Raw genomic sequence first — 27,631 nt, 5'->3', positions numbered from 1 at the left:
AAATGACTTTTTTAACTTTCTGTGCTGACATTTTTCAAATAAAGTAAAATTTCCTATACATTTGAGCGCGAAAGTTATTCTGCTACATGTCTTTGATAAAAAAAAAAACATTCAGTGTATATTTATTGGATTGGGTAAAAGTTATAGCGTTTACAAACTATGGTGCCAAAAGTGAATTTTCCCATTTTCAAGCATCTCTGACTTTTCTGCGCACCTGTCATGTTTCATGAGGGGCTAAAATTCCAGGATAGTACAAATACCCCCCAAATGACCCCATTTTGGAAAGAAGACATCCCAAAGTATTCAGTGAGAGGCATGGTGAGTTCATAGAAGATTTTATTTTTTGTCACAAGTTAGCGGAAAATGACAGTTTGTGACAAAAAAAAAAAAAAAAAAAAAGTTTCCATTTCTTCTAACTTGCGACAAAAAAAAATGAAATCTGCCACGGACTCACTATGCTCCTCTCTGAATACCTTGAAGTGTCTACTTTCCAGAATGGGGTCATTTGTGGGGTGTGTTTACTGTCCTGGCATTTGGGGGGTGCCTAATTGTAAGCACCCCTGTAAAGCCTAAAGATGCTCATTGGACTTTGGGCCCCTTAGCGCAGTTAGGCCGCAAAAAAGTGCCACACATGTGGTATTGCCGTACTCAGGAAAAGTAGTATAATGTGTTTTGGGGTGTATTTTTACACATACACATGCTGGGTGGGAGAAATATCTCCGTAAATGACAATTTTTTTATTTTTTTTACACACAATTGTCTATTTATAGAGATATTTCTCCCACTCAGCATGGGTATGTGGAAAAATACACCCCAAAACACATTATACTACTTCTCCTGAGTACGGCGATACCACATGTGTGGCACTTTTTTGCACCCTAACTGCGCTAAGGGGCCCAAAGTCCAATGAGTACCTTTAGGATTTCACAGGTCATTTTGAGAAATTTCGTTTCAAGACTACTCCTCACGGTTTAGGGCCCCTAAAATGCCAGGACAGTATAGGAACCCCACAAATTACCCCATTTTAGAAAGAAGACACCCCAAGGTATTCCGTTAGATGTATGGTGAGTTCATAGAAGATTTTTTTTTTTTGTCACAAGTTAGCGGAAATTGATTTTAATTGTTTTTTTTCACAAAGTGTCATTTTCCGCTAACTTGTGACAAAAAATAAAATCTTCTATGAACTCGCCATTCTCCTAACGGAATACCTTGGGGTGTCTTCTTTCTAAAATGGAGTCATTTGTGGGGTTCCTATACTGCCCTGGCATTTTAGGGGCCCTAAACCGTGAGGAGTAGTCTTGAAACCAAATGTGGCAAAATGACCTGTGAAATCCTAAAGGTACTCATTGGACTTTGGGCCCCTTAGCGCACTTAGGGTGCAAAAAAGTGCCACACATGTGGTACCGCCGTACTCAGGAGAAGTAGTATAATGTGTTTTGGGGTGTATTTTTACACATACCCATGCTGGGTGGGAGAAATATCTCTGTAAATGACAATTATTTGATTTTTTTTACACACAATTGTCCATTTACAGAGAGATTTCTCCCACCCAGCATGGGTATGTATAAAAATACACCCCAAAACACATTATACTACTTCTTCTGAGTACGGCGATACCACATGTGTGACACTTTTTTGCAACCTAGGTGCGCTAAGGGGCCTAACGTCCTATTCACAGGTCATTTTGAGGCATTTGGATTCTAGACTACTCCTCACGGTTTAGGGCCCCTAAAATGCCAGGGCAGTATAGGAACCCCACAAGTGACCCCATTTTAGAAAGAAGACACCCCAAGGTATTCTGTTAGGAGTATGGTGAGTTCATAGAAGATTTTTTTTTTGTCACAAGTTAGCGGAAAATGACACTTTGTGAAAAAAAAAACAATACATATCAATTTCCGCTAACTTGTGACAAAAAATAAAATCTTCTATGAACTCATCATACACCTAACAGAATACCTTGGGGTGTCTTCTTTCTAAAATGGGGTCACTTGTGGGGTTCCTATACTGCCCTGGCATTTTAGGGGCCCTAAACCGTGAGGAGTAGTCTTGAACCCAAATGTCTCAAAATGACCTGTGAAATCCTAAAGGTACTCATTGGACTTTGGGCCCCTTAGCACAGTTAGGCTGCAAAAAAGTGTCACACATGTGGTATCGCCGTACTCAGAAGAAGTAGTATAATGTGTTTTGTGGTGTATTTTTACATATAACCATGCTGGGTGGGAGAAATATCTCTGTAAATGACACATTTTTTTATTTGTTTTACACACAATTGTCCATTTACAGAGAGATTTCTCCCACCCAGCATGGGTATGTGTAAAAATACACCACAAAACACATTATACTACTTCTCCTGAGTATGGCGATACCACATGTGTGACACTTTTTTGCAGCCTAGGTGCGCTAAGGGGCCCAACGTCCTATTCACAGGTCATTTTGAGGCATTTGTTTTCTAGACTACTCCTCACGGTTTAGGGCCCCTAAAATGCCAGGGCAGTATAGGAACCCCACAAGTGACCCCATTTTAGAAAGAAGACACCCCAAGGTATTCCGTTAGGGGTATGGTGAGTTCATAGAAGATTTTATTTTTTCTCACAAGTTAGTGAAAAATGACACTTTGTGAAAAAAACAATAACAATCCAATTTCCGCTAACTTTTGACAAAAAATAAAATATTCTATGAACTCATCATACACCTAACAGAATACCTTGGGGTGTCTTCTTTCTAAAATGGGGTCACTTGTGGGGTTCCTATACTGCCCTGGCATTTTACGGGCCCAAAACTGTGAGTAGTCTGGAAACCAAATTTCTCAAAATGACTGTTCAGGGGTATAAGCATCTGCAAATTTTGATGACAGGTGGTCTATGAGGGGGCAAATTTTGTGGAATCGGTCATAAGCAGGGTGGCCTCTTAGATGACAGGATGTATTGGGCCTGATCTGATGGATAGGAGTGCTAGGGGGGTGACAGGAGGTGATTGATGGGTGTCTCAGGGGGCGGTTAGAGGGGAAAATAGATGCAATCAATGCACTGGGGAGGTGATCGGAAGGGGGTCTGAGGGGGATCTGAGGGTTTGGCCGAGTGATCAGGAGCCCACACGGGGCAAATTAGGGCCTGATCTGATGGGTAGGTGTGCTAGGGGGTGACAGGAGGTGATTGATGGGTGTCTCAAGGTGTGATTAGAGGGGGGAAATAGATGCAAGCAATGCACTGGCAAGGTGATCAGGGCTGGGGTCTGAGGGCGTTCTGAGGTGTGGGCGGGTGATTGGGTGCCCGCAAGGGGCAGATTAGGGTCTAATCTGATGGGTAACAGTGACAGGTGGTGATGGGGGTGATTGATGGGTAATTAGTGGGTGTTTAGAGGAGAGAATAGATGTAAACAATGGATTTGGGAGGTGATCTGATGTCGGATCTGCGGGCGATCTATTGGTGTGGGTGGGTGATCAGATTGCCCGCAAGGGGCAGGTTAGGGGCTGATTGATGGGTGGCAGTGACAGGGGGTGATTGATGGGTGGCAGTGACAGGGGGTGATTGATGGGTGATTGACAGGTAATCAGTGGGTTATTACAGGGGAGAACAGATGTAAATATTGCACGGGCGAATTGATAAGGGGGGGGGGTCTGAGGGCAATCTGAGCGTGTGGGCAGGTGATTGGGTGCCCGCAAGGGGCAGATTAGGGTCTAATCTGATGGGTAACAGTGACAGGTGGTGATAGGGGGTGATTGATGGGTAATTAGTGGGTGTTTAGAGGAGAGAATAGATGTAAACAATGGATTTGGGAGGTGATCTGATGTCGGATCTGCGGGCGATCTATTGGTGTGGGTGGGTGATCAGATTGCCCGCAAGGGGCAGGTTAGGGGCTGATTGATGGGTGGCAGTGACAGGGGGTGATTGATGGGTGGCAGTGACAGGGGGTGATTGATGGGTGATTGACAGGTAATCAGTGGGTTATTACAGGGGAGAACAGATGTAAATATTGCACGGGCGAATTGATAAGGGGGGGGGGTCTGAGGGCAATCTGAGCGTGTGGGCAGGTGATTGGGTGCCCGCAAGGGGCAGATTAGGGTCTAATCTGATGGGTAACAGTGACAGGTGGTGATGGGGGTTATTGATGGGTAATTAGTGGGTGTTTAGAGGAGAGAATAGATGTAAACAATGGATTTGGGAGGTGATCTGATGTCGGATCTGCGGGCGATCTATTGGTGTGGGGGGGTGATCAGATTGCCCGCAAGGGGCAGATCAGGGGCTGATTGATGGGTGGCAGTGACAGGGGGTGATTGACGGGTGATTGACAGGTGATTGACAGGTGATTGACAGGTGATTGACAGGTGATTGACAGGTGATCAGGGGGGATAGATGCATACAGTACACGGGGGGGGGGGGGTCTGGGGGGGGGTCTGGGGAGAATCTGAGGGGTGGGGGGGTGATCAGGAGGGAGTAGGGGGCAGATTAGGGACTTAAAAAAAAAATAGCGTTGACAGATAGTGACAGGGAGTGATTGATGGGTGATTAGGGGGGTGACTGGGTGCAAACAGTGGTCTGGGGGGTGGGCAGGGGGGGGTCTGAGGGGTGCTGTGGGCGATCAGGGGGCAGGGGGGGGGAAATCAGTGTGCTTGGGTGCAGACTAGGGTGGCTGCAGCCTGCCCTGGTGGTCCCTCGGACACTGGGACCACCAGGGCAGGAGGCAGCCAGTATAATAGGCTTTGTATACATTACAAAGCCTATTATACACTGTTGCAGCGGCGATCCGGATGCCAGTAACCCGCCGGCGCTTCCGAACGGCCGGCGGGTTACGGCGAACGGGGGGCGGAGCCAGTCCCCGGCGGCTGATCGCGTCACGAATGACGCGATCGCCGCATAGCCACTCCCGCAGCCGCCCCCGCCGATGGGCGTATTGCGGTCGTTTGGGACCGGTCTTTGCCGCCGCCCATCGGCTGGGGGCGGTCGTTAAGTGGTTAATAAGAAATTCGCATGCGGCTATGGTATGCGAATTTTCATGCGAATTCGCATAGGTACCAATATAATTCAAACAGGCAGTGACATGGTTAAATTCGCATATACCCTCACCTATGCGAATTCGCATGCGAATTCGCGGCAAAAAAACGTGCAAAAATTCGCATCCGCATGCTATTTCATGGAATTTCAACAGCGGTGGAATCCAGGCGATTCTGCACCGCAATAGTGGAAACAAGCCCTAAGAAATAGCCGATCGACAATTAGTGGCTCAGCCACACCCCCAGTCCTGATTGGAAGGGTACTGAATGGATAAGCCACGCCTCTTCACAGCCTCCCGATTCACGCATGGAGAGCAGCAGCGATCACATGATTAGGTCACATGATGAGTATCTAGTAGGTGCTGTTCAAGGAGGTACAAAGAATTCTGCCAGTTCTGATAGGTTCAATTCCCAGCTGCAAACAATTTGCAATGAATTTGCATGAAAGCCAGAATGATTTGCATCTCACTGACATTCTACAGTATTTAGAATTTTTTGACATTTAAAATTACTATGACAAGGCTGCTGGGAGAGCAAGTTTTACAACACCTTAAAAAAATAAAATAAAAGTAAATAATTTGTTTTGCCCAGAGAGACAGCTCGATTCTGAGCCATTTAGAGGGCTCCATAGATAATTTCTGACACGTTCAATCTCACGCCTGATCGTTTCCGCGCTCGATTCTGCTTGAGGACAATGGAAAAAGATACGATAAACAAGCCGAAGATAAGAGAATCGCCTGCGGAATCGATCGAGCGGGAGAATCGAGCCGTGTATGCCCAGCATTAAAGGACACCTGACGTGAGAGGGAGATGGAGGCCGCCATATTTATTTCCTTTTAAGCTATACCAGTTGCCTGGCTGTCCTGCTGATCCTCTGCCTCTAATCCTTTTAACCATAGCCCCTGAACAAGCATGCAGCGGATCAGGTTTTTCTGACATTATTGTCAGGTCTGACAAGATTAGCTGCATGCTGGTTTCTGGTGTGATTCAGACACTACTGCAGCCAATAGATCACCAGAGCTGCCAGGCATATCCCTCTCACTTCAGTTGTCCTTTAATATTTGCACACACCGGTACTGCGGCGTGCACCTCTGCTGGGAGAAACTTCAACCAATGTAAAAATCTCTGTCCTATAAGTGACATGCGACACCGCCTCAGAAACTCGATACGCAGGATCTATACTCTATCTCTACTCCTACCAACCACATCTTCACCTCCTTGCCAGAGACAGAAACAGCCACAGAAAAGTTCCATACAATAAAACGAGTGAGTGTAACCCAGCCCCCCCCCCCCCCCCCCCCCCCCTCCTTCATTTTACAATATTTCTGCACAGCTTCCCCAGAAGACAAAACCCAGAAGAACTAAAATACAAAACTTCCTCGTCCGGCCGGTTCTGCGTGACTCCGGGAGGGGGGGGGGGGGGGGAACCTTGTTCTAGGACACACCACTATTGTATTTTGTGACAATATATGAGGGCTGGTGACATTCCTCCTTCACTCTGCCACAGGCAACACGCAAACACATATCTCCTACCAGCCACACTGATGCCGGCATTACTAAATAACCTAAAAAAGGATCTGAACTCAGAACTTCCTCTCTGCTCTTAAAGATAAGCAACAGCATAACCACCAACAAACAAACACAGAACATTTATATCACGCTTTTCTCCTGGCGGACTCAAAGCACCAGAGCTGCAGCCACTAGGGCGCGCTCTATAGGCAGTAGCAGTGTTAGGGAGACTTGCCCAAGGTCTCCTACTGAATAGGTGCTGGCTTACTGAACAGGCAGAGCCGAGATTCGAACCCTGGTCTCCTGTGTCAGAGGCAGAGCCCTTAACCAGCTTATAGAACCCCTGCAATAAATCTGCAATGTGTGTACTTCCTACTTTCATGGAAACAAACATAGGGTTAATATCCTGCATCCACAAATCAGCTGCTCTGCTGAGGCAGCCAGCTGACACAACTGAGAGATCAAATTACACTTGTGATTAGTCACAGATTAGGGTGAATTATGCCTGGTACACCCCATCAGATCGATGGGTGGAATAGATAATTTCCGACAGATATGATCTGATTACTGGTCACTTCTATACAAAATACAAAAACGCTGGAAATTATCTATTCGACCTGTCTGAGGGGAAATTGCATGGTGTGTGCCAGGCATTAGCCAGGCTAAACTCTCTAAATACATACAGGGTGCATTTCTCTGTGTTTCCTTCTGTCCTGTGCAAGAGTTCAGGTCCACTTTAAACAGTTGACAAATAAAAGTTAATAAAAAAGTCACTCAAAATGTCAACAAATATCATTGTGTTGGTTAACAATTGATATGAAAAATGTAACCAACCATAGACAAGCGCAATCGATATCATGCATTCAAGTCAATCCAACAGGAGGATCGATAATTGGGCAGATGTAGCCCAATGGTGTGTACAATGTCATCCAAACGACATATTGTCATACTAGTTCCAGAGCATGGGCCTGTGTCATGTGACATGTCACTTTTGCCCGCACATGCTGTATTCGCAGGATATAATCGGTTGGAACACTGGTGCGCTTACAATGTTGTTTAAACAACGTGTCCTTGACTCTGGCAGTTATGTCATTTGGGTGACGCCGCTTTGTTACGAGTATGGATTTACTAGCGAGTGCGAGCCCCCGGAATAGCCCTGCATGTGTACAGAGCTGACGACCAGTGCAGGGACAGTCATTCTATGTCCCCACATGCCTTTAGGGTCAGCACAGGAATATAACCTCAGCAGCTCTGTAACACCATCCTGAATACTTTGATCTGTAGAGGACTCCCTGCCAAACATCTACAGGGGGCCCGAGACATCTGGCATCTGTGCTTTCCTTACATAAACCAGAGGAGCACTTTAAGCCCCATCTACACGAGGCGATCCGGCGGCTCGATTGGCCTCTTCCGCATTCCCGCGTGTACCTGCCGCGTCCGATTCGATCCGCCCTCATCCCCGCGCCGCTCATCTTCCGCCCCATTCCCTGCCATTGTCCCCTCGTGGGGGACGAGCAGGGAATCGGCGGCGGCAAAAATCGGACATGACGGATCTTATCAATCGAGCCGCATCAGAGGCTCGATTGATAAGAAACATCGCTCCGTGTAGACGGAGCTTTAGAATCGCTGGCGGCTCCAACAGTGCTGGGCTAACAAGAGACATTAGGAGGATTTCTCCAAATTGCAATCACGGGTCCTGCTACATTATGGAGCGATTGCTTCAATACAACGGGATTGCTGGCCAAAAAAAAAAAAAAAAAAAAAAAGGATCGCTTTTCAACTGTTGTACAAAAGCCATTTTGCAGTAAGATCGCTACCCAGAACCATAAAAAAAAAAAAAAAATGTGAACCTTGTTACATTGTGGAAAATAGCGGTTTACAGCGGTTTCCAACTGCCACAAAAGCATGCAGCAGCTACATCACCTGCCAGCAGTAAACATGTCACCATGTGATAAATGTCAGAATGTAAATCAGGGATTTAAAAGATTTTTACAATGGGCAAACACTAACTAAATCATCTTCTATAAAAAAAAAAAAAAAAAATCCCTGTGTCGCTGCATCCAGCTGTCCCTGTGTCCCTGTTATTTGGTACTGCGCATGTGCGCAGTACGGACAGCTGGACGGGACCAGGGAGCGAGGCGGGCGAGCGAGGTGGACGAGGCCGGCGGGTGCGGGCATGCGCACTGGCAGCGGTAGAGAAAAGACCTAGAGCCTGTTTTTAAGCGGGCTTGGGTCTACTAGTTTATATATAATTATTGAAAATATGAAGCACTTTTTTTATTACATTATTTTCACTGGAGTTCCTCTTTAAGCCTCAGACACACTAGAGCCTTTTTTTTTTTATAGCTATTTTGGAGTATTGAGAATCGCAGACACTTTTAAAAATGCTTTGCTAATGAAAGTGTACAGAGGTGAACCCACTATAGCGATAAAACACAGGACTTGCAGCATTGTGGGAGCGTTTGGGCTCCAATACATAGTATGAGATTTACCTTAAAGGGGAACTGAAGTAAGAGGTATACGGAGGCTGCCATATTTATTTCCTTTTAATCAATACCAGTTGCCTGGCAGCCCTGCTGGTCTATTTGGTCTATGCTGGTAGTATCTGAATAACACCAGAAACAAGCATGCAGCTAGTCTTGTCAGATCTGACTTTAAAGTCTGAAACGCCTGATCTGCTGCATGCTTGTTCAGGGGCTATGGCTAATAGTATTAGAGGCAGAGGATCAGCAGGGCTGCCAGGCAACTGGTATTGCTTAAAAGGAAATAAACATGGCAGCCTCCATATACCTCTCTTCAGTTCCCCTTTAACCGCCAGAAAACACAGCACAAATCACCAACAAAACGCTGACAAAGCACTAGCGATTGCATTTTGCGACTCTAGAGCGCCCCTGCCCTTAGACAGCCGCAAATTTTAGCTACACGCTGTCCCGAGACGCTTAATCTGCCTAGGACACTAACAGCCTCAGAGCAGGCCACAGACATTGCAGACTCATCTCTAGAGACAGGCGGTGCATTGTACTGAAGCTCCTCTGTGGGGGGGAAGTCACGGGCAGTAATCGATTTGATCAGCTGACCGATTCGGATTTCTCCAATTAGCCGGTTGAGATCTTGTGATATTTTCTCACGTCGGCAGGCCACGTGGGTGACAGCTACGTGCACACAAGCATGTACTACCCATAGCAATCATTAGTGATCGTTTCAGGCAACCGCCTACAGCGTCCACAGATCAACGACACGATAAAACAGGAAGAGAATCTGGAAAGGCCAGTTCCACCCTGCATACAATTTGCATTATATTAGCATGCGAGTCAGAATTTATTAGCCTCTAAATGGCCATTCTTATCCACCACTTCTGTCTTAATGGGAACCGTAACAGAGAGGGATATGGATGTTTCCTTTTAAACAATGCCAGTTGCCTGGCAGTCCTGCTGATCTCTTTGGCTGCAGTAGTGGTTGAAGCACACACCTGAAACAAGCATGCAGCTAATCCAGTCTGATTTCAGTCAGAGCACCTGATCTGCATGCTTGTTGAGGGGCTGTGGCTAAAAGTATTAGAGACACAGGATCAGCAGGAGAGTCAGGCAACTGGTATTATTTGAAAAGGAACAATCCATATCCTTCTCAGTTTAGGTTCCCTTTAAAGAGAAACTCCGACCAAAAATTGAACTTTATCCCAATCAGTAGCTGATACCCCCTTTTACATGAGAAATCTATTCCTTTTCACAAACAGACCATCAGGGGGCGCTGTATGGCTGATATTGTGGTGAAACCCCTCCCACAAGAAGTTCAAACTTTTGGCAGTTTCCTGTCTGTGAACCTTGCTGCATTGTGGGAAATGGCTGTTTACAGCTGTTTCCAACTGCCAAAAACCATGCAGCAGCTACATCACCTGCCAACAGTAAAATGTTCACTGGAGTTCCTCTTTAAAGGAATACTGTAGGGGGGGTTGGGCAGTGTTCTCCCCAGAAATCTTTTCCAGTCGGGTGGCATGAAAAAACAGCTGGGTGGGGGCGAGATAAGAGAATGGAAGGCCGGGTGCTTATCAAAACTAGCCGGGAGGAGCACCCGGCTAAAAGAGCCTGGGGAGAACACTGTTGGGGGAAAATGAGTTGAAGTTACTCGGGGCTTCTAATGGTTCCCCGCAGACATCCTGTGCCCGTGCAGCCACTCCCCGATGCTCCGGCTCCGCCTCCGGTTCACTTCTGGAATTTCAGACTTTAAAGTCTGAAAACCACTGCGCCTGCATTGCCGTGTCCTCGCTCCCGCTGATGTCACCAGGAGCGTACTGCGCAGATGCAGACCATACTGGGCCTGCGCAATACTCTCCTGGTGACATCAGCGGGAGCGAGGACACGTCAACGCAACCACAGTGGTTTTCTGACTTTAAAGTCTAAAATTCCAGAAGTGAACCAGAGGCGGGGCCGGAGCATCGGGGAGTGGCTGCGCCGGCACAGGATGTCTGCGGGGGACCATTAGAAGCCTCGGGTAAGTTCAACTCATTTTCCCCCAACAGTGTTCTCCCCAGGCTCTTTTAGCCGGGTGCTTCTCCCGGCTAGTTTTGATGAGCACCCGGCTGTCATCGGCTCACCTCCTGCTATGTTGTAAGCTGAGTTGTGCAAAAAAATGCCGGCCTTCCATTCTCTTATCTCGAACCACCCAGCTCTTTTTTCATGCCACCCGACTGGAAAAGATTTCTGGGGAGAACACTGCCCAACCCCCCTTACAGTATCCCTTTAAGCACAGCCCCCAGCAATATTGTAGCCTCGTACACAGGCCACCTCTGCCAGGAATCTAGTGCTTGGATGCAGCCTGGAGGTGTTGCCAAGAGATGCACGCCGTCACCAAAATGGCAGGGACTTGTGTGCGTTCTGTGACAGTGAATGGCAAATGCAGTGCTGGAAGTACTCTGCAGCTGTCTAATCTATTCTCTGCAGGATGACCCATTTCCCGCTATCCTACTAGAGACACATATTCACAGCTGAGCACATGCTCTACCACCCCGCCCTGGGTCTAGCCACACCTCTTTCAGACCGACTTGCTGGGCATTTCGGATTGAGGCCCCATTCACACCTAAAAACAAAACCGCAAGTGTAAGCGTTTTGCGTTTTTCTGCGCTTTCCCACCTCGTCCCTGCGTTTTTGTAAAAAGCGATTTTCTAAAGCGTTTTTTTCATTCACTCCCAACGCAAGTCAGGAAGTGAACTCTTTGACCCGGAAAAGAAAAAAGCAAACGCAATCACTGCACAAAGCGATTTTGTGAGCGTTTTGCATTTTTCCTATACCTTCCACTATAACAAAAACGCCTCAAAAATGGCACAGGCACCGCTTTGCTAGAATCAGAAACGAACCGCTCAGCTGTGAACTCTCTCATAGGGAATCATCGCACAAGCGTTTTGTGAGCGATTTAAAAAAAATCGCCTGTGCTTGAAAAAAAAGCTGGAAAAACGCCCCTAGTGTGAAGAGGCCCTGACGGCTGCAAGTGGATGCACCCTGTATTTATGGAGGGCCAGTGCACACCAAAAACCTCTAGCAGGTGCGCAAAAAACGCTAGAGGTTTTTGGAGCAGATTTCAGAGCGATTCTAGGCATGTATAGAGAGGTTTTCTAAACAAGCCTGGCGTTTGTTGGAGTGTTTTTGGGTAGCAGATTACAAATATTGTTACAGTAAAAGCTGTTACTGAACAGCTTCTGTGACAAAAACGCCTGGAAAACAGCTCTGATCTGGTGTTATCCACTATCCTATACTCAACACTGAGGCAGAAACGCCTCAGAGATCTAAGGGCTGGTTCAGACGGACGCTTGCAGAGCGTTTACTGCCAGCGTTCGGGGCTTGGCAGTAAACGCTCCCATTCAAATGAATGGGAGCGTTTGTACCAAGCTTTCACGCGCGTTTACACGAACGCGGCGTTCGGGTCCCGATTTTCCCTGGCATTCAAAGGAGCCCCTGGAAGCTACATGTAGCTTCCAGGGGCGGTTAACCGCGACGGCTAATGTCCCCTAGGGGAAGAAAAAACTTGACCGCATCCGAACGCAACGCGAACACTGATGAAAGCCCGAACGCATCGCCGCCGCGGTGCCAACGAACGCGACGCCCGTTAGAACGGGATTTCCTTATGGGCAAGCGGCACCGATCGGGGCATACGGGGGGAGGCCGCAAGGAGGGGGGGGGGGGGGAAAGCATGTAGCTAGCGCTAGGCTAGCTACATGCAAAAAAAAAAAGTGAAAAAAAAACCTCCCGCAGCCGGGCAAGTCATACCGCCAGGGGGGTTAAAGAGAAACTCCAACCAAGAATTGAACTTTATCCCAATCAGTAGCTGATATACCCTTATACATTAGAAATCTATTCCTTTTCACAAACAGACCATCAGGGGGCGCTGTATGACTGATTTTGTGCTGAAACCCCTCCCACAAGAAAAGTACATACGGGGGGTTGCAGTTACTGCTCACACCGAAGCAAGCATGTCAATCTTGAGATTTCCAGCATGTCCAATCGATGCATGCAAACAATTTCAACCCGAAATTGCTCAAATTGGCGACCGAGGCATGCTATTGGCAGCCAGAGTTTCCACCTCATCCCTTTATTTACCAGCACATATGAATTATACATGCCTTGTGGCTAGTTAGATGCAGTTTAGGCACTGATTATGTGTGAGTAGCCCCAGAACCTGCATAACTTAGATGTGTTGGTATTTAAAAGATAAGGTGACAACCCTGTTGGCCACACAGATTTTCTTCAAACCTGATGGTTGATTGGCCACCAAGTCTACAGATTTATGGCCACCTTTAAAACCTCATACACACGGTACAATTTTCCATCAGATCGACCGGTGATAAGACGTTGCATTGTGTGTAGATATCCAAATTGTTCCCAATCGATAATCCAAACAATTTGGCATTGATAACTTCCCAAAATCGATTGCCTTGTTGATCAAAATCCGATAAGAAATCAATCCATCGATCTGATGGAAAATTGTACCATGTGTACACAAAATGCAATTTCCCCATCAGGCGGGTCAAACCGATTATTTCCAACAATCGTCTTTCAGATCTATACTGATTGGAAAATTGATCAGAAAAAGGTACTGGTGAGAAATAATTGAGTCGACCGGTCTGGTTGTGAAATGGCATGGTGTGTAGCAGGCTAATGCCGGGAATACACAGCTCGATTTTCAGCCAATAAGATGGCTCGATAGATAATTTCCAACATATCCGATCTCCCGACTGATCGATTCAACGCTTGAGTCCGGATTGCAATGAATGGAAAAAAGAGAAGAAAACGAGCGGAAAATAAGAGAATTGACTGTGGAATTGAGCGGCGAAACAATCGAGCAGCAAAAATCGACCCATGTATTCCCAGCATAAAGCCCCCTCTACACCATTCAATTCCAGACACAATCAATCGAATTCGACTGGATCAAATTCAATTAACTCCGACATCCGATCAGGATTCAATCGATCGCACGATCGATTTTGGCTAGTTTTCAATGCGAACCGATCACACAATTAATCGAATCACGATTGGACACGTCGGATTAAAGGTGGACATACACTGGTCAACTTGCCATCAGATCGACCAACAGATAGATTGCTCTCTGATCAAATCTGATCAGAGAGGGATCGTATGGCTGCCTTTACTGCAAACAGATTGTGAATCGATTTCACTATGAAACAGATTCACAATCAGTGGAGCTGCAGCTGACGACGACGACGACCCCCCCCCCCCCCCCCCCCCCCCCACACACACACACACACACACACACACACACACATACCCTGATCCGCCTGCGCATGTCCCCCGGTCTCCTCTGTCTTCTCCGCTCTGGGCTCCGGCTTCACTTTACTTCCTGCCAGGTAAAGTTTAAACAGTAGAGGGCGCTCTACTGGTTAAACTTCCTGTCGGGACAGGTAGAATTGAAACCAGAGCCCAGAGCAGAGAAGGAGCAGCAAGGACATTGGGGATTTGCACCGGAGCAGCAGGTAATGTATTGCCGCTAGCGGCGGTCGTCGGACATTTGAACGCCGCCATCAACGCACTCCCAACCCACCGACAGTCGAGCAAAATCTTCTGCGCAGACAGATTGACGGGAACAATCGATTTCAGACAGAAATCAATTGCTCAGTCAGCATTTGCACAACAATTTAACTGCAGATTCGATCACAGTGATCAAATCTGCTGTATATCGGCAGGGAAATCATTTAGTGTATGGGCCCCTTTAATCGATCTCTAATCGAATTCAATCGCATCTGTAATTGAATGGTGTAGAGCGGGTTATAAACCCAAAGATAAGCTCTCAATGCACAGCCAGTTGTGCAGATCTCAGCAGATAGCAGCACAGATCCCCCGTGTGTGGGCAGCACAGATCGCTCAGCGATCGGTCTGCCGGGCCTGCATGCACGGGAGCTCCGGGGCCGCCGCCTCTGCTGCTCACCCGTCTCCTCCAGGAAGCTCTTCGGCGGGTTCTCGATCAGCTTCTTCAGCACCAGCGGGAAGGCGTCGCCCAGCAGGGAGCCCGGGGCTGCCGGGGACGAGGGGGCCTCAGACTGCACAGCCGACATCGCGCGATCCCGATTCCACCGAACAGCAGCGAGCGGAGCGAACGATCAGGACTGGGAGCGCACGCGCATTACATTATTCATGAGCCCCGCCCATTGCCCAGGCCGCCGCGCGCCCCGCCCACCAATCAGCCGCCTGCTCCTCATCCCCCCTCCACCAATCCGATCACCGCTTCGGGGAATGACGCACGCAACGGGGCGCGGCCTCTCAGGTCACCACAAATGGATACAATAGTAGCGAGGCCTTCCCTGCGCTGCGCCTCGCGGAATCCACTGGTGTCCGCTGATTGGCTCGGCGCCTCTCGTGTAATTTGCATACAATGCAAACGAGGGCGCTGATTGGCCGGCTCTGTTGCGCGCTCACGAGCTACGCGGGCGAGTCACGTTCCGGAGGCGTGCTGGCCTACTGTTGGAGCGCCGCCTTCCCCTATCGTGGCGACCAATAGCCGAGGGAATGGAGAGGGGTGGATAGACGAGAGCTGCGCGCGATTGGCGGAGAGAGAGGAATGTCGCCGCCCCTTGTTTACCACCTGGAGCTGTCACAGGGCCGCAGCACGTGTCTGTAGAGTTGGGGCGCGTCACGTGGGGTGATTAGAGGCTCGCGCGTTACTTCCTATCTGCTTGCAGTTTGCTCTGTCTCTTATCTGTGCAGCCAGTGCTGGGTACTCCATACCTCCCAACTTTTTGAGATGAGAAAGAGGGACGCTTAAGCCACGCCCCTGCTACATCCCTAGTCACGCCCCGTCACACACCCTGTCACACATACCATAACGATTTCATAAGAAAAATCGGTTTTATAATTTAAACCGCACTGGTCCTTTCTTGTACTCACAAACATCAGAGTAAAAAGCGCATATAAAGTTAAAACACTCAGGAGCCTGGAAGGGAAGCGACCAGCAGCAGGAGGAGACATCCTCTGAGTGTTTTAACTTTATGGGTATCATTCATAAACAGGCTGTCGGTAGTGCGGGAAAACACCGTTCTTCTCCGCAACCGGTAATTAAGACTTCTGGGTGGGCATTCATAAAGAAGTCTGCCTGTTGCGGAAGAAGTGCGGAGGTTTTCTGGAGGAAGCTGGCGGTAGCGTGGCGGAAGACATGCGGAAACTTAAAAGCTGCCCGATTCCCTCCCTGCGCTGCTCTGTCTGATGCTGCTTGGGAGGTCCCTCCCATTCATTTATATGTATTCCGCCCGCCTATCGCTACTGTCGAGCAAGCGGTATTTTCCTTCCGGATACCGCTTGCTCTAATCTTTATGAATGGATGTGTTTGTTACTTTTTCTAGATTAATCTAGAAAAACTCCGCACAAGGCGGAAATGTATCGCTCTGTCAGCTTTTCATGCGGAAAGAGCCTTTATGAATGGGGCTTATGCTGAGTGGTCGGGAAAGTCACCGGTGTTAAGCATTTCCGCATGCGGAAATGCTTTATGAATGATACCCTATATGCGCTTTTTACTCTGATGTTTGTGAGTACAACTCTTAAATTTTTATACAATAAATCGTGGATTTTATACTATTGGAAGCCTTTCAGTTGTAGATCTATACCTGTTGTCCGATCAGACTGTGGAGGTGGATTATAGCCCAGGGCGCTGAGGTTGAGGCTGCACACCCATAAAGCGTGGACAGCTGTCTGTGAGTGTGGGCAGCAGCAGAAAACGGTGAGCAGGAGATCTATAGGTGGTAGTGGTTAAATGTACCTAGTCGCTGTATAAGCTGGATTGCACTATGATAGTATCTTATTTTGTTTGAGATTGGATGTCCCATACATTGTTGGAAAGAAGGTGGCTAAACCCCCTAAGTGCAGTTGCTGTCTGTAGGGCTGGGCAGCCTTGCAGCAAGGTGAGCGTGCCATTTGTTGGTCAAAGTGTCACGGACATAGAGGTGACCCCATAATAGAATTCGCACAACTGGATCCCATAGGGTGTTGGTCCCTATATGTTTTTAATTTAACGGATCGCACTATGATCTTGTGTCTTTGTTCCTTTTCTGCATATGAACTGTGCCAATAACGGGAGAATTCCTTGGAGCATCTGGATTCGGATGGTGGATAGTGGAGGACATACTAAAGAGAACTGTTTGTATGATTGAACATTTGGGCAGCGCACTTTATAAGCAATGTTTAATCATTTATACATAATTATTGTAGAAATGAGGCACTTTTTTATTACTTTATTTTCACTGGAGTTCCTCTTCAACTCCTTCTGGACCAGGTTAGTTGAAATGTACGTCCTGCAGGTGGCTGTGCAGCTCTGACAGGAAGTAGATTTCAACTAGCCGGCTGCGTGCTCCCATCACTACCGCTGGTCTCGCCGCTCTCACAATGCCACAGGTCCCTCCCTCTGCCGTCACTATGAGGGCAGAGCTCTGTGAGCCGGTCAGGAGCCACTTTCATTTGCTTACTGACCGCGTGATCACTGGGAGCCAATCGCATTGGCTTACAATGATCGACAGGGTCAGAAGCCAATGAAATCGGCTGGTGACTGGCGCACAGAGCTCTCCCGTCATAGTGACTGCAGAGGGAGGGACCTGTGGCTTTGGGAGAACGGCGGGTATGTGTGCCGATTCATAGATAGTCGCAATGTTGTGGTACCAGCAGTCTCTGGTCCTTAAAGAGAACCCGAGGTAGCATTGTATTATGTTAGTGGGGCACAGAGGCTGGTTGGGCACACTAACACCAGCCTCTGTTGCCCCATCGTGTGTCTCAAAGACCCCCTGCTCGCCGCTATACCCCCCGCAGTGCTAGCGACACGCAGCGTGTTGCCAGCACAATGTTTACCCTAGCGCTGTCTGTCAGCGCCGCTCCCCCGCATCGCCGCTACCCGCCCTCGTCCCTTCCCTCCAATCAGCGGGAGGGAACGGACGAGGGCGGGTAGCGGCGATGCGGAGGAGGCGGCGGAGCGGCGCTGACAGACAGCGCTAGAGTAAACATTGTGCTGGCAACACGCTGCGTGTCGCTAGCACTGCGGGGGGTATAGCGGCGAGCAGGGGGGTCTTTGAGACACATGATGGGGCAACAGAGGCTGGTGTTAGTGTGACCAACCAGCCTCTGTGCCCCACTAACGTAATACAATGCCACCTCGGGTTCTCTTTAAAAGGGAAGGTCCGAGCAACCTAAAAATAAAAAATCCACTTACCTCCGGCTTCCTCCAGCCCCTGGCAGCCGTCCTGTACCCTCGCCGCAGCTCCGCTCCACGCTGGTGGTCCAGAGTCCCCTCCGGCATTTTAGCGTGCGGCTCACTGACATCATCCGGGCAGTATTGCGCAGGCGTAGAGCTACTTCGTCTGTGCAGTACAGTCCGGATGATGTCAGTGTGGCTCTGAGAGCCGCTCACGCATGTGCAGTGGACATCGTGCGCCGGAGGGGACCCCGGACCACCAGCGTGTAGCAGTGCTGCGGTGAGGGCACAGGACGGCTGGCAGGGGCTGGAGGAAGCCCCAGGGAAGTGGATTTTTTTTTATATTTAGCTTGCTCTTTAAAGGATAGGTCCTGCGCAGTACAGTCCTGATTTCGTCAGCGCAACCACATGAGCCGCACGGTGGAGCGAGAAGAAGCCGACTTGGCGAGGTCGGCAACTGCAGTGGAGGAGACCGAGAGCTTCGGCGAGGACACAGGACAGCTGCCACGGGCTGGAGGAAGCCCCAGGTAAGTGGATTTCTGTTTTTCAATCTGCTTGGAGGCATCCTTTAAGCAGAGACTGCTGGTACCAGAAAACGGTGCTTACCGATAAATTGCCCCACATACCTGCTGGTCACGACGCTCTCCCATTGCTGAGTGCTGACAGACGGTCAGGAGCCGTTTTCAGTGGCTCCTGGCTCTGTCCATCTATGTAAGCCAATGTGATTGGCTCACAGTGATCACGCGGTCAAGAGTCAAAGAAAGCGGCTCCAACCTGCTGTTATAGGCGGCAGGGCAAGTGAACTACGTTGGGTGCAGAGCAGCGGGAGCGTGCGGCAGCGAAGGTGAACTCTACGTCTTATCAGAGCCGCAAGGCCACCTGCAGTGTTCATTTTAGTAAAATATCATTAATTGTTGCCAATCTTTTACTCTAGCTAAATCTTTCCCTACTCTCACACAAAAGCCTCCACTACAGAAGCCTTATGGCTCATACACACGGGGTACAACTGTCGCCGCAACCACGTGGCACGTGCGTGTTGCGGCGTCAGGTCGCCCGTGTGTATGATGCGCGCGCCCCAAACCGTCGCCCGTCGGAGCTGTCGCCAGGCGATTGACATGTTTAATCGCCGGCTACAGCTGTCGCCGCAACTTCGCCGCAACTGTCGCTAGTTCGCGTGTGTATGCGGACTAGCGTCAGGAAACACAATGCAAGTGAATGGAGCATCCGGCCGGGGGATGCTCCATTCACAGACAGCTTCCGCCGCGTCTCTGCCTTTCTGGCGAGACGTGGACAGCTGTCGCCGGCAGGGAGCTGTCGCTCCCTGGTCGCTTGTAAACATGCAACGGGGGACATTTGTCCCCCCGTGTGTAAGTAGCTTAACCCTAACACCCCCTCCCCCAATGCTGCCTAACCTCCCTCCCTGGAGGTGCCTAACCATATCTGCCCCTCCCAGTGATTCTTAGCCTAGGCTGTTTAGCTGTGCAGAATTCTCCACCCAAGAGTATTCTGGGAGACCTGGTATATTTTGTAATAACTTTGGAATGCTCAATAAAACACATATTCCACAGAGCTGCACCAGGCAGGACTAAAGATCACAACCTGTAAGGCCAAAAACCCACTAGGAGCGGTTTTCTGAGCGCTTTGTGATGTGAAAAGCTTTTGCTAATGTAATGCTCTGGGTGTGATCCCACTGGAGCAATGTGATTTTATAAAAATCCCCCACAGCATTGCATCAGCAAGAGCTTTTACAAATCGCTCCTAGTGGGATTCTGGCCTCATACATTTCGGAATGTAAATCAGGGAGAGGAAAGAGTTTGCAATGCTCAAACATTGACTAAATAATCTCTAAATGAATATTGTAAAAAAAAAAAGCTATTTTATTCATAATGTTATTTTCACTACAGATCCTCTTCAGTTGTTTGCAGTACGGATGGACGGACAGACACACACGTGATGAAGTCATGAACTATGCTGTGACCATGGTAACCCACTGCATGTACACTGAACATACCAGAGTCTCCATGCCCTGCAGCTAATGGAGTGCATGCGAAATAGTCCCTTTGTTCTAGACATCCACACTGCGGGGTGAATTAAGTTTAGCTTTGAAGAGTACCGGAGAGGCCACAGGCTAAGGGAGGCAATCGAGATCACACATTGTACAACACGTCATCGCTCTGCATCCCTGAGATTTGTAATACAACTCATGTTTTCACTCACTGTAATTTTTTTAACCTGAAGAAGGGGATAAGGCCTGCGAAACGTGTCATCCTTTGGGCCGCACGGTGGCGTAGTGGTTAGCGCTCTCGCCTTGCAGCGCTGGGTCCCCAGTTTGAATCCCAGCCAGGGCACGATCTGCAAGGAGTTTGTATGTTCTCCCCATGTCTGTGTGGGTTTCCTCCGGGCACTCCGGTTTCCTCCCACACCCCAAAAACATACAGATAAGTTAATTGGCTTCACTCTAAATTGGCCCTAGACTACGATACATACACTACACAATATAGACATATGACTATGGTAGGGACTAGATAGTGAGCTCCTCCAAGGGACAGTTAGTGACGAGACAATATACTCTGTACAGCGCTGCGGAAGATGTCGGCGCTATATAAATAATAATCCTTTAAGTGTCCATTAAATGGAATATTGTTTACTATCCTTCCTCTACCAAAGTAAGATGGTTTATTGGGCAGCATGGTGGTGTAATGATTAGCACTCTGGTCTTGCAGCCCTTGGGCCCCATGGTTCAAATCCCAGCCAGGGCACCATCTGCAAGGAGTTTGTATGTTCTCCCTGTGTCTGTGCGGGTTTCTTCCTGGCATTCCGGTTTCCGCACATACCACAAAAACATACAGATAAGTTAACAGGTTTCCCCCTAAATTGGCCCTAGACTACAATACATACACTACACGATACAGCCATAGACATATGACTATGGTGGGGATTAGATTGTGAGCCCCTATGAGGGACAGTTAAAGGACAACTGGAGTGAGAGGTATATGGAAGCTGCCATATTTATTTCCTGTTAAACAATACCAGTTGTCTGGCAGTCCTGCTGATCTATTTGGCTGTAGTAGTGTCTTAATCCCACCAGAAAAAAAGCATGCGGCTACTCTTGTCAGATCTAAGGGCCCGTTTCCACTTGTGCGGTGCAAAATCCCAGAGGTACAAATTCGCATATGGATGCGAATTTCACATGCGGGTGTATGCAAATTCACAAGCAAATTCGCATGAATGACGCTGTATGCAAATTTAACTATGGCAGTGCCTGTGTGCTTTTCCATTGATTCCATGCGAATTCGCATGAAAATTCACATACACCCACATAGCGGTATGCGAATTATGATGGCTCTGCCATGCAAATCATTCACGCGGACGAAAACGCTCAGAAATCCTGACAAGTGGAAACCGTCCCATCCACTTGTATTGGCTATGCGAATTCGCATGTGGCAAACGCATGCGAATGCGCGATAGTGGAAACGGGCCCTGACAATAATATTAGAAACACCTGATCTGCCACCTGAGGCTGCCATATTTATTTCTTTTTACAAAATACCAGTTGCCTGGCTCTCCTTTTGACCTATTTGGCTGCAGTAGTGTCTGAATAACTCCAGAAACAAGCATGCAGCTAATCTTGTCAGATCTGACAGTAATGTCAGAAACACCTGATCTGCTGCATGCTTGTTCAGGGGCAATGGCTAAAAGTATTAGAGGCAGAGGATCAGCAGGGCAGCCAGGCAACTGGTATTACTTAAAAGTAAATAAATATGGCAGCCTCCATATCCCTCCCACTTCAGTTGTCCTTTAACCTCTTGACGACCAGCTAACGCCGATTGGCGTAAACTGGTCGTCTGCAAGTTTCCATGGAAACGGCCGCTCGTTCGAGCGGCCTTTCCATGTCCATTCACGGAGGCTGTCTCCGTGAACAGCCGGAGAGCCGCCGATCGCGGTTCTCCGGCAAAATGTAAACACGCGGGGAAGAAATCCCCGCTGTTTACATCATACGGCGCTGCTGCGCAGCAGCGCCGTAAGCCAGATCGGCGATCCCCGGCCTCTGATTGGCCGGGGACCGCCGGCATATGATAGGCTGAAGCCTATCCTTCAATGCGCAGGACGGATAACCGTCCTGCGCAGGCCATGGAGGGAGAGGGAGGGACGGGAAGCCAGGGAGCGCCGAAAACGCTGCGGAGGGGGGCTTTGAAGAGCCCCCCCCCGCAAAGCGCAGAGAGCCGGCAGCGATCAGACCCCCCCAGCAGGACATTCCCCTAGTGGGGAAAAAAGGGGGTAAGTCTGATCGCCCTGGCTAAAACCTGATCTGTGCTGCGGGCTGGAGAGCCTACGCAGCACAGATCAGCCAGAAAGCCACTGGTCGGCAAGTGGTTAAGTGAGAAGACAATATACTCTCTACAAACAAAACCAAAAAACATACAAAATCGCTGGCAGAAAATGCAAATCTCGTAAAAACCGTCAGTAATGGCTTCACAATGTCGCTCACAAAAAAACCGCTTAGCTCTTGAGATTTGTAGTTGAACTAAGCACTGCTCGATTCTCGTATCTTTTATCAATTTCCATTCACTTCTATGAGAAATTGACCAGAAAAACAATCGATAATAATCGGACATGACGAAAATTATCTAACACAAAATTGTATGGTGTGTGCCTCACATTACTTTCGCCTTCAGCTGGGCTTCTGGATAATTATATAACCAGGTCAGAGTATTTGTCTGTGTGCAGCCAGTGTAGTGAGTCAGAACGCAGACACCCATTATATAATAACCGGTAAGGTCAGGATGGAGACCGCAGGAAAAGTAGGACAGATACGGTGAAAACGTAACATTCAAAATGTATCACAAACGATGCAAGACTGGATCTGTAGTAAGCTGACTACACACTGGTGAGATTAGTGAAAGATCAGGTCAAAGATTGAGGTCTCCTCCTTGTTGATATTTTACTTGTTTTACCGCCTTACACCTTTAACCCCCTTGCGGTTACAATTATTTTGGCAGGGGGGGGGGGGGGGGGGCAGCGCAGCAGTTTTTTTTTTTTTTAAATCATGTAGCTAGCCTAGCGCTAGCTACATGATAGCCGCCGAGCAGTGGCATCCCCCCCACCCCCTCAGATTGCCTCCGGTGATCAGGCCCATCAGGAAATCCCGTTCTGAACGAGATTTCCACTACGGCTTCCCCCGTCGCCATGACGACGAGCGCGATGACGTCACCGACATCAGAGGGAGTCCCGATCCACCCCTCAGCGCTGCCTGGCACTGATTAGCCAGGCTGCACAGGGGTCGAGGGGGGGGGGCCTCGAACGCGGTGATCGGTGAGTGCACGCAGCTAGCAAAGTGCTAGCTGCGTGCACCAAAAAAAAAAAAAAGGATTATGTAAATCGGCCCAGCGGGGCCTGAGCAATCCTCCACCGCAGCTTACCCCGAACAAAGTTCGGGATAACCGGCAAGAAGGTTAAGGTGGCCATACAACTTGACGGCCGACTCGACTCGTTGCCCCAGTATAGGTAGTATAGTTACCCGAGTGGCGGTCGCAGGGGGAGGGGGGTGGACAGAACGTCGTCCCAGGGCTCATGCTGCCTGACGCAAATGCATCACTTGGCGTCATGGGCCAACCGCCCCTGACATTAGGGGAACAGCAGGGAGGCAAGGGACGCTTCGGGCTGGACCGATTCCCGAGAGATTTCATGCTGAAATCGATCGAGAATCTGCCTGCTGTGTATGGGCAGCCAATAGATCCCTCTCCAATCAGATTGGATCAGAGAGAGATCTGTCTCTTGGTCAAATCTGCCCAACTTCGCCAGATGTAGGACTACCTTTATGGCTATTTGTGCAATGCAAACCACAATATATATCCCACTCAATATGCATTAAAAAAAACCAAAAAAACAAAACATGAAGTAGGCCAAGGAATGTAATCTATGTCAGCACGCTGGATGTATAACCGCTGAGATTAGTTACATCAGGCACTGCTTATGTAAGACACACAGTGTGACTGGGACTTGGGAAAGTCATGCTAGGCCCATCAATGGCAACAGTTACGTGTCTCCCAGTCTCTGTTGCTTTTGGCCGCACCTCAGTCTGGAAGTGTTTGTATTGTGGCCGGATGCCCAGATTACTACGCAGCCGTCCAGAAGGTAAATAATCCTGTTTAGGGAAGGCTGACATTAACCCAAACACTGACAGGCAATGAATGTACTAAAGGGCAGCACGGCGGTCCACAGGTTTGTATCCCACCCAGGTCAACATCTGCAAGGAAATAACTATGGTAGGGACTAGATTATGAGCCCCTCTGAGGGACAGTTACTGACAATATACTCTGTACAACGCTGCGGTACGTAATATGTTGGTGCCATATAAATACTGCCATTTTTATTTACTTTTAAAGGTCAACTATAGTGAGAAGTATATGGAGGCTGCCATATTTATTTTCTTGTAAACAATACCACTTGCCTGGCTGTCCTGCTGATCCTCTGCCTCTAATACGTTTAGCCGCAGCCCCTGAACAAGCATGCAGCAAATTCGGTGTTTCTGACATTTTTGTCAGATCTGGCATGCTCATTTCTGGAGTGATTCAAACACTACTGCAGTCAGATAGACCAGCTAGGCTGCCAGGCAACCGGTATTGATTAAAAGGAAATAAATATGGCAGCCTCCATAACCCTCAGTTGTCCTTTAAACAATACCATATTTATTTCCTTTTGTTACAGCTGATACAAACCCTGAAATAAATCTGCAGTGTGTCTACTGCCTGATTTCATGGAAGCAGACACATTGTGCTTTCAAATGAGCTCATCTGCCGTGGAAGTCAGGTGACTCAGGGAGAGATCAAATTACAACTTGTGATTAGACTCAAATGAGGGGGAATTAGACAGGCTAAACTATAAATACAGGGTACATTTCTCTATGTTTTCCTTCTGTCCTGTGCAAGAGTTCAGGTCCACTTTACCAAAGCTGCACACTGAAGGCTTGAATGCACAAGCTTGTATTGACAGAGCACACAACATGTTACGGTCTAACAACCTTCATCCGGGGTACGATTCACTCATTTGTCATCTGATGAAGCTCGTTATACCGTAACTTGTACTGTGCTCTGTCAATACAAGCTTTTGCATCCAAGCCTTCAGCGTGCAGCCTTGCTATTCTGAGATTCAGATTGGAGCATTGTGTTACCCAGGTACGGCGACCTGGAAGAGGAGACCACCGAGACCACCGGCTAATCCTGACTACATGCAGCAGGAGTAGTCTGCAACGTAACTTATCTCACGTATATTTTTGTGCTTTACAATACCAGTTGCCTGGCTGTCCTGCTGATCCTCTGCCTCTAATACATTTAGCCATAGCCCCTGAACAAGCATGCAGCAGATCAGGGGCTCGATTCACAAAGCGGTGATAACCCAGTTATCACGCCTAAAAGACTTTAGGCGTGATGACCTTTTCACCACTGAGTTATCACCGATTTTTCCTGCTCTTCGCGCGAAGTTACCGCGCGTACGCGCGTGAGAGCACGCACAAAGTCCCATAGGGCTTAATGGGAGCTTCGCGCGAAGCGTCGGGTGCTGCGCGCGCACTTACGCGCGGTAACTTCGCGCGAGTTTCTTCTTATCATGCCTAAAGTGAGTTTAGGCGTGATAAGGGGCTTTTCACTGGCGTGCAAACACTTTGCACCGCTTTGTGAATCGAGCCCCAGGTGTTTCTTAAATTATTGTCAGATCTGAGAAGCATAGCCGGCCTTTGACCTGAGCAGTCGCTCAGGGCGCCGGCCTCCAAGGGGGCGCCTATAGCTGGTATATAGCTATACCGAGGGCACCTACACCTGACTTCCTATACTGGGGTCACCTATAGCTGGCAACCTTTACTGAGGGCACCTACACCTGACTTCCTATACTGAAAGCACCTACGCTTGGCTACCTATGGGGGTGCTAGTTTGTTGGAACTCTGTACTGAATAAAAAACTGATTCTGTCATTAAATGGATCAGTTTCTTACAATGGCATCAGTTTTTCATTCGTTTTTGCCTCGCCATCCGCTCAGTACCTGTTGCTGTCACGTTTTAGTTCCTCCGCTGACGCCAACCATTTGAGTCCCTGCACGCTAGACACGCCGGTACGCCAATCCCAGAGCCATCGGAAGCATTACGCTACAATTGGTTTGCAAACGACGAGTGGGAATCCTCCATGAGCACCAGGAAGGGTTTTCATTGGTTCACTGCTAGTGAACCAATGAGAATCTTCCCTGAAGAGAGACGATTGCTATTGGTCTGTTGCAAACCAGTTGTGGCCTGATGCTTCTACTGGGGCTCTACGATCGGAATACTGACGTTTCTTCCGTGCAGGGACCCGAATGGACATCGGAAGGCGAGTATTTTGTGAAGCGTACATGGGCAGCTGCCCGGTGAGAGTGGGCTACCATTGATTCTGTTGGCGTCTTTTGCCATCAGCTTCATCCAGCAGATTTGGAGAATAAAGTAGGACCCACTTGTTTGAATGGAACAAATGGATCCGTTCGGAACAGACTGATGCTAACTTATCCTATTGCTTTACAAAACACAAAAGGGGGTAAGAGGCGCCCAGAAGTACCTGGCTCTGATACAACTCTGGCACTTTATTTGGCCTGAAGAAGTGGATGGAGAACCACGAAACGCGTGTGCTTATTAAAATTCATATTTATATGAACGTGCCGTTATTAGAGTAAGCCAAGCCACCTCTATTTTTCTATTTTTAGCTGTTTTTTTACTCAGTTTTATCCACTTTTGGGCTCCTCTTACCCCCTTTGTGCTTTTCACCCTCCTTCGGAGGGGCGTACGTTGGTACCCAGTGGCTTTACCATCGATAGGACCTTTGTTGTTTTACCCAACAGTGCGTCCGCATCCAGCTCCAGCCGTACACCCGAGCAGGGATGGATCGGGGGGGGGCAGACGGGTCTCTTGCCCCAGGCGCAGTTTGTTAAATTCTTAAAAAGGCGCCAAAACTGGATGGGGAATGGCAGTTTAGGCGCCAAAACCTGACCTTGCCCCAGGCGCAACTTGGTCTAGATCCGTCCCTGCACCCGAGTGGAGTCGGGGTTTATTATAGATCTCCACCTGCTTCCAGCAGTTGATTGCCCCTCGTGCAAGCTTCCTTTGCAAGTACCATTAGGGCTGGTTCACACGGACGTTTTGCTGGCGCTTGGTGGCAGTTACCGCTAGCGTCCGGTATGCGTCGGCTAAACGTTTCCATTCAAGTGAATAAGAGCGTTTAGCATTGTGCGGTTACCATCGATTGCGCAAAAGTGGCATTCCAATCCCAATTTACTGCGGTGTTTAAGGTGACTCACCGCCGCGTCTTCATGTACTTGCGGGGATGAAAACCGTCGATCGCAACGGGAAGCCGGCGATCGGCGTACTTCTGCCCCACCCAGAGCGAGACGTCACAGGACGACACGGCTTCCGGAAGCCTGCCGTCCATCTAAACGGGCCCTAATCCT

General features: G+C 48.7%; 1 protein-coding gene across 4 annotated transcripts in view; it reads right to left on the bottom strand.

Moving 5' to 3' along the window:
• Positions 1-27,631, bottom strand: part of TEF (TEF transcription factor, PAR bZIP family member) — a 70,826-nt gene that overhangs the window by 22,391 nt on the left and 20,804 nt on the right. For 2 of the 4 annotated variants that reach the window (XM_068252051.1, XM_068252052.1), the window contains exon 1: positions 14,930-15,127. The exons of the other annotated variants lie outside the window; for them this stretch is intronic. In XM_068252051.1, coding sequence (XP_068108152.1) covers positions 14,930-15,056 — 127 coding nt within the window. In that variant the 5' untranslated portion in view covers positions 15,057-15,127. Of the gene's footprint in view, positions 1-14,929; positions 15,128-27,631 lie in introns of those variants that run through there. 4 annotated transcript variants of the gene reach the window in all.

The sequence above is a fragment of the Hyperolius riggenbachi genome, chromosome 9 (assembly GCF_040937935.1).
Source record: "Hyperolius riggenbachi isolate aHypRig1 chromosome 9, aHypRig1.pri, whole genome shotgun sequence".
Classification (NCBI taxonomy): domain Eukaryota; kingdom Metazoa; phylum Chordata; class Amphibia; order Anura; family Hyperoliidae; genus Hyperolius; species Hyperolius riggenbachi.
This window is presented reverse-complemented; position numbering and strand designations above follow the sequence as displayed.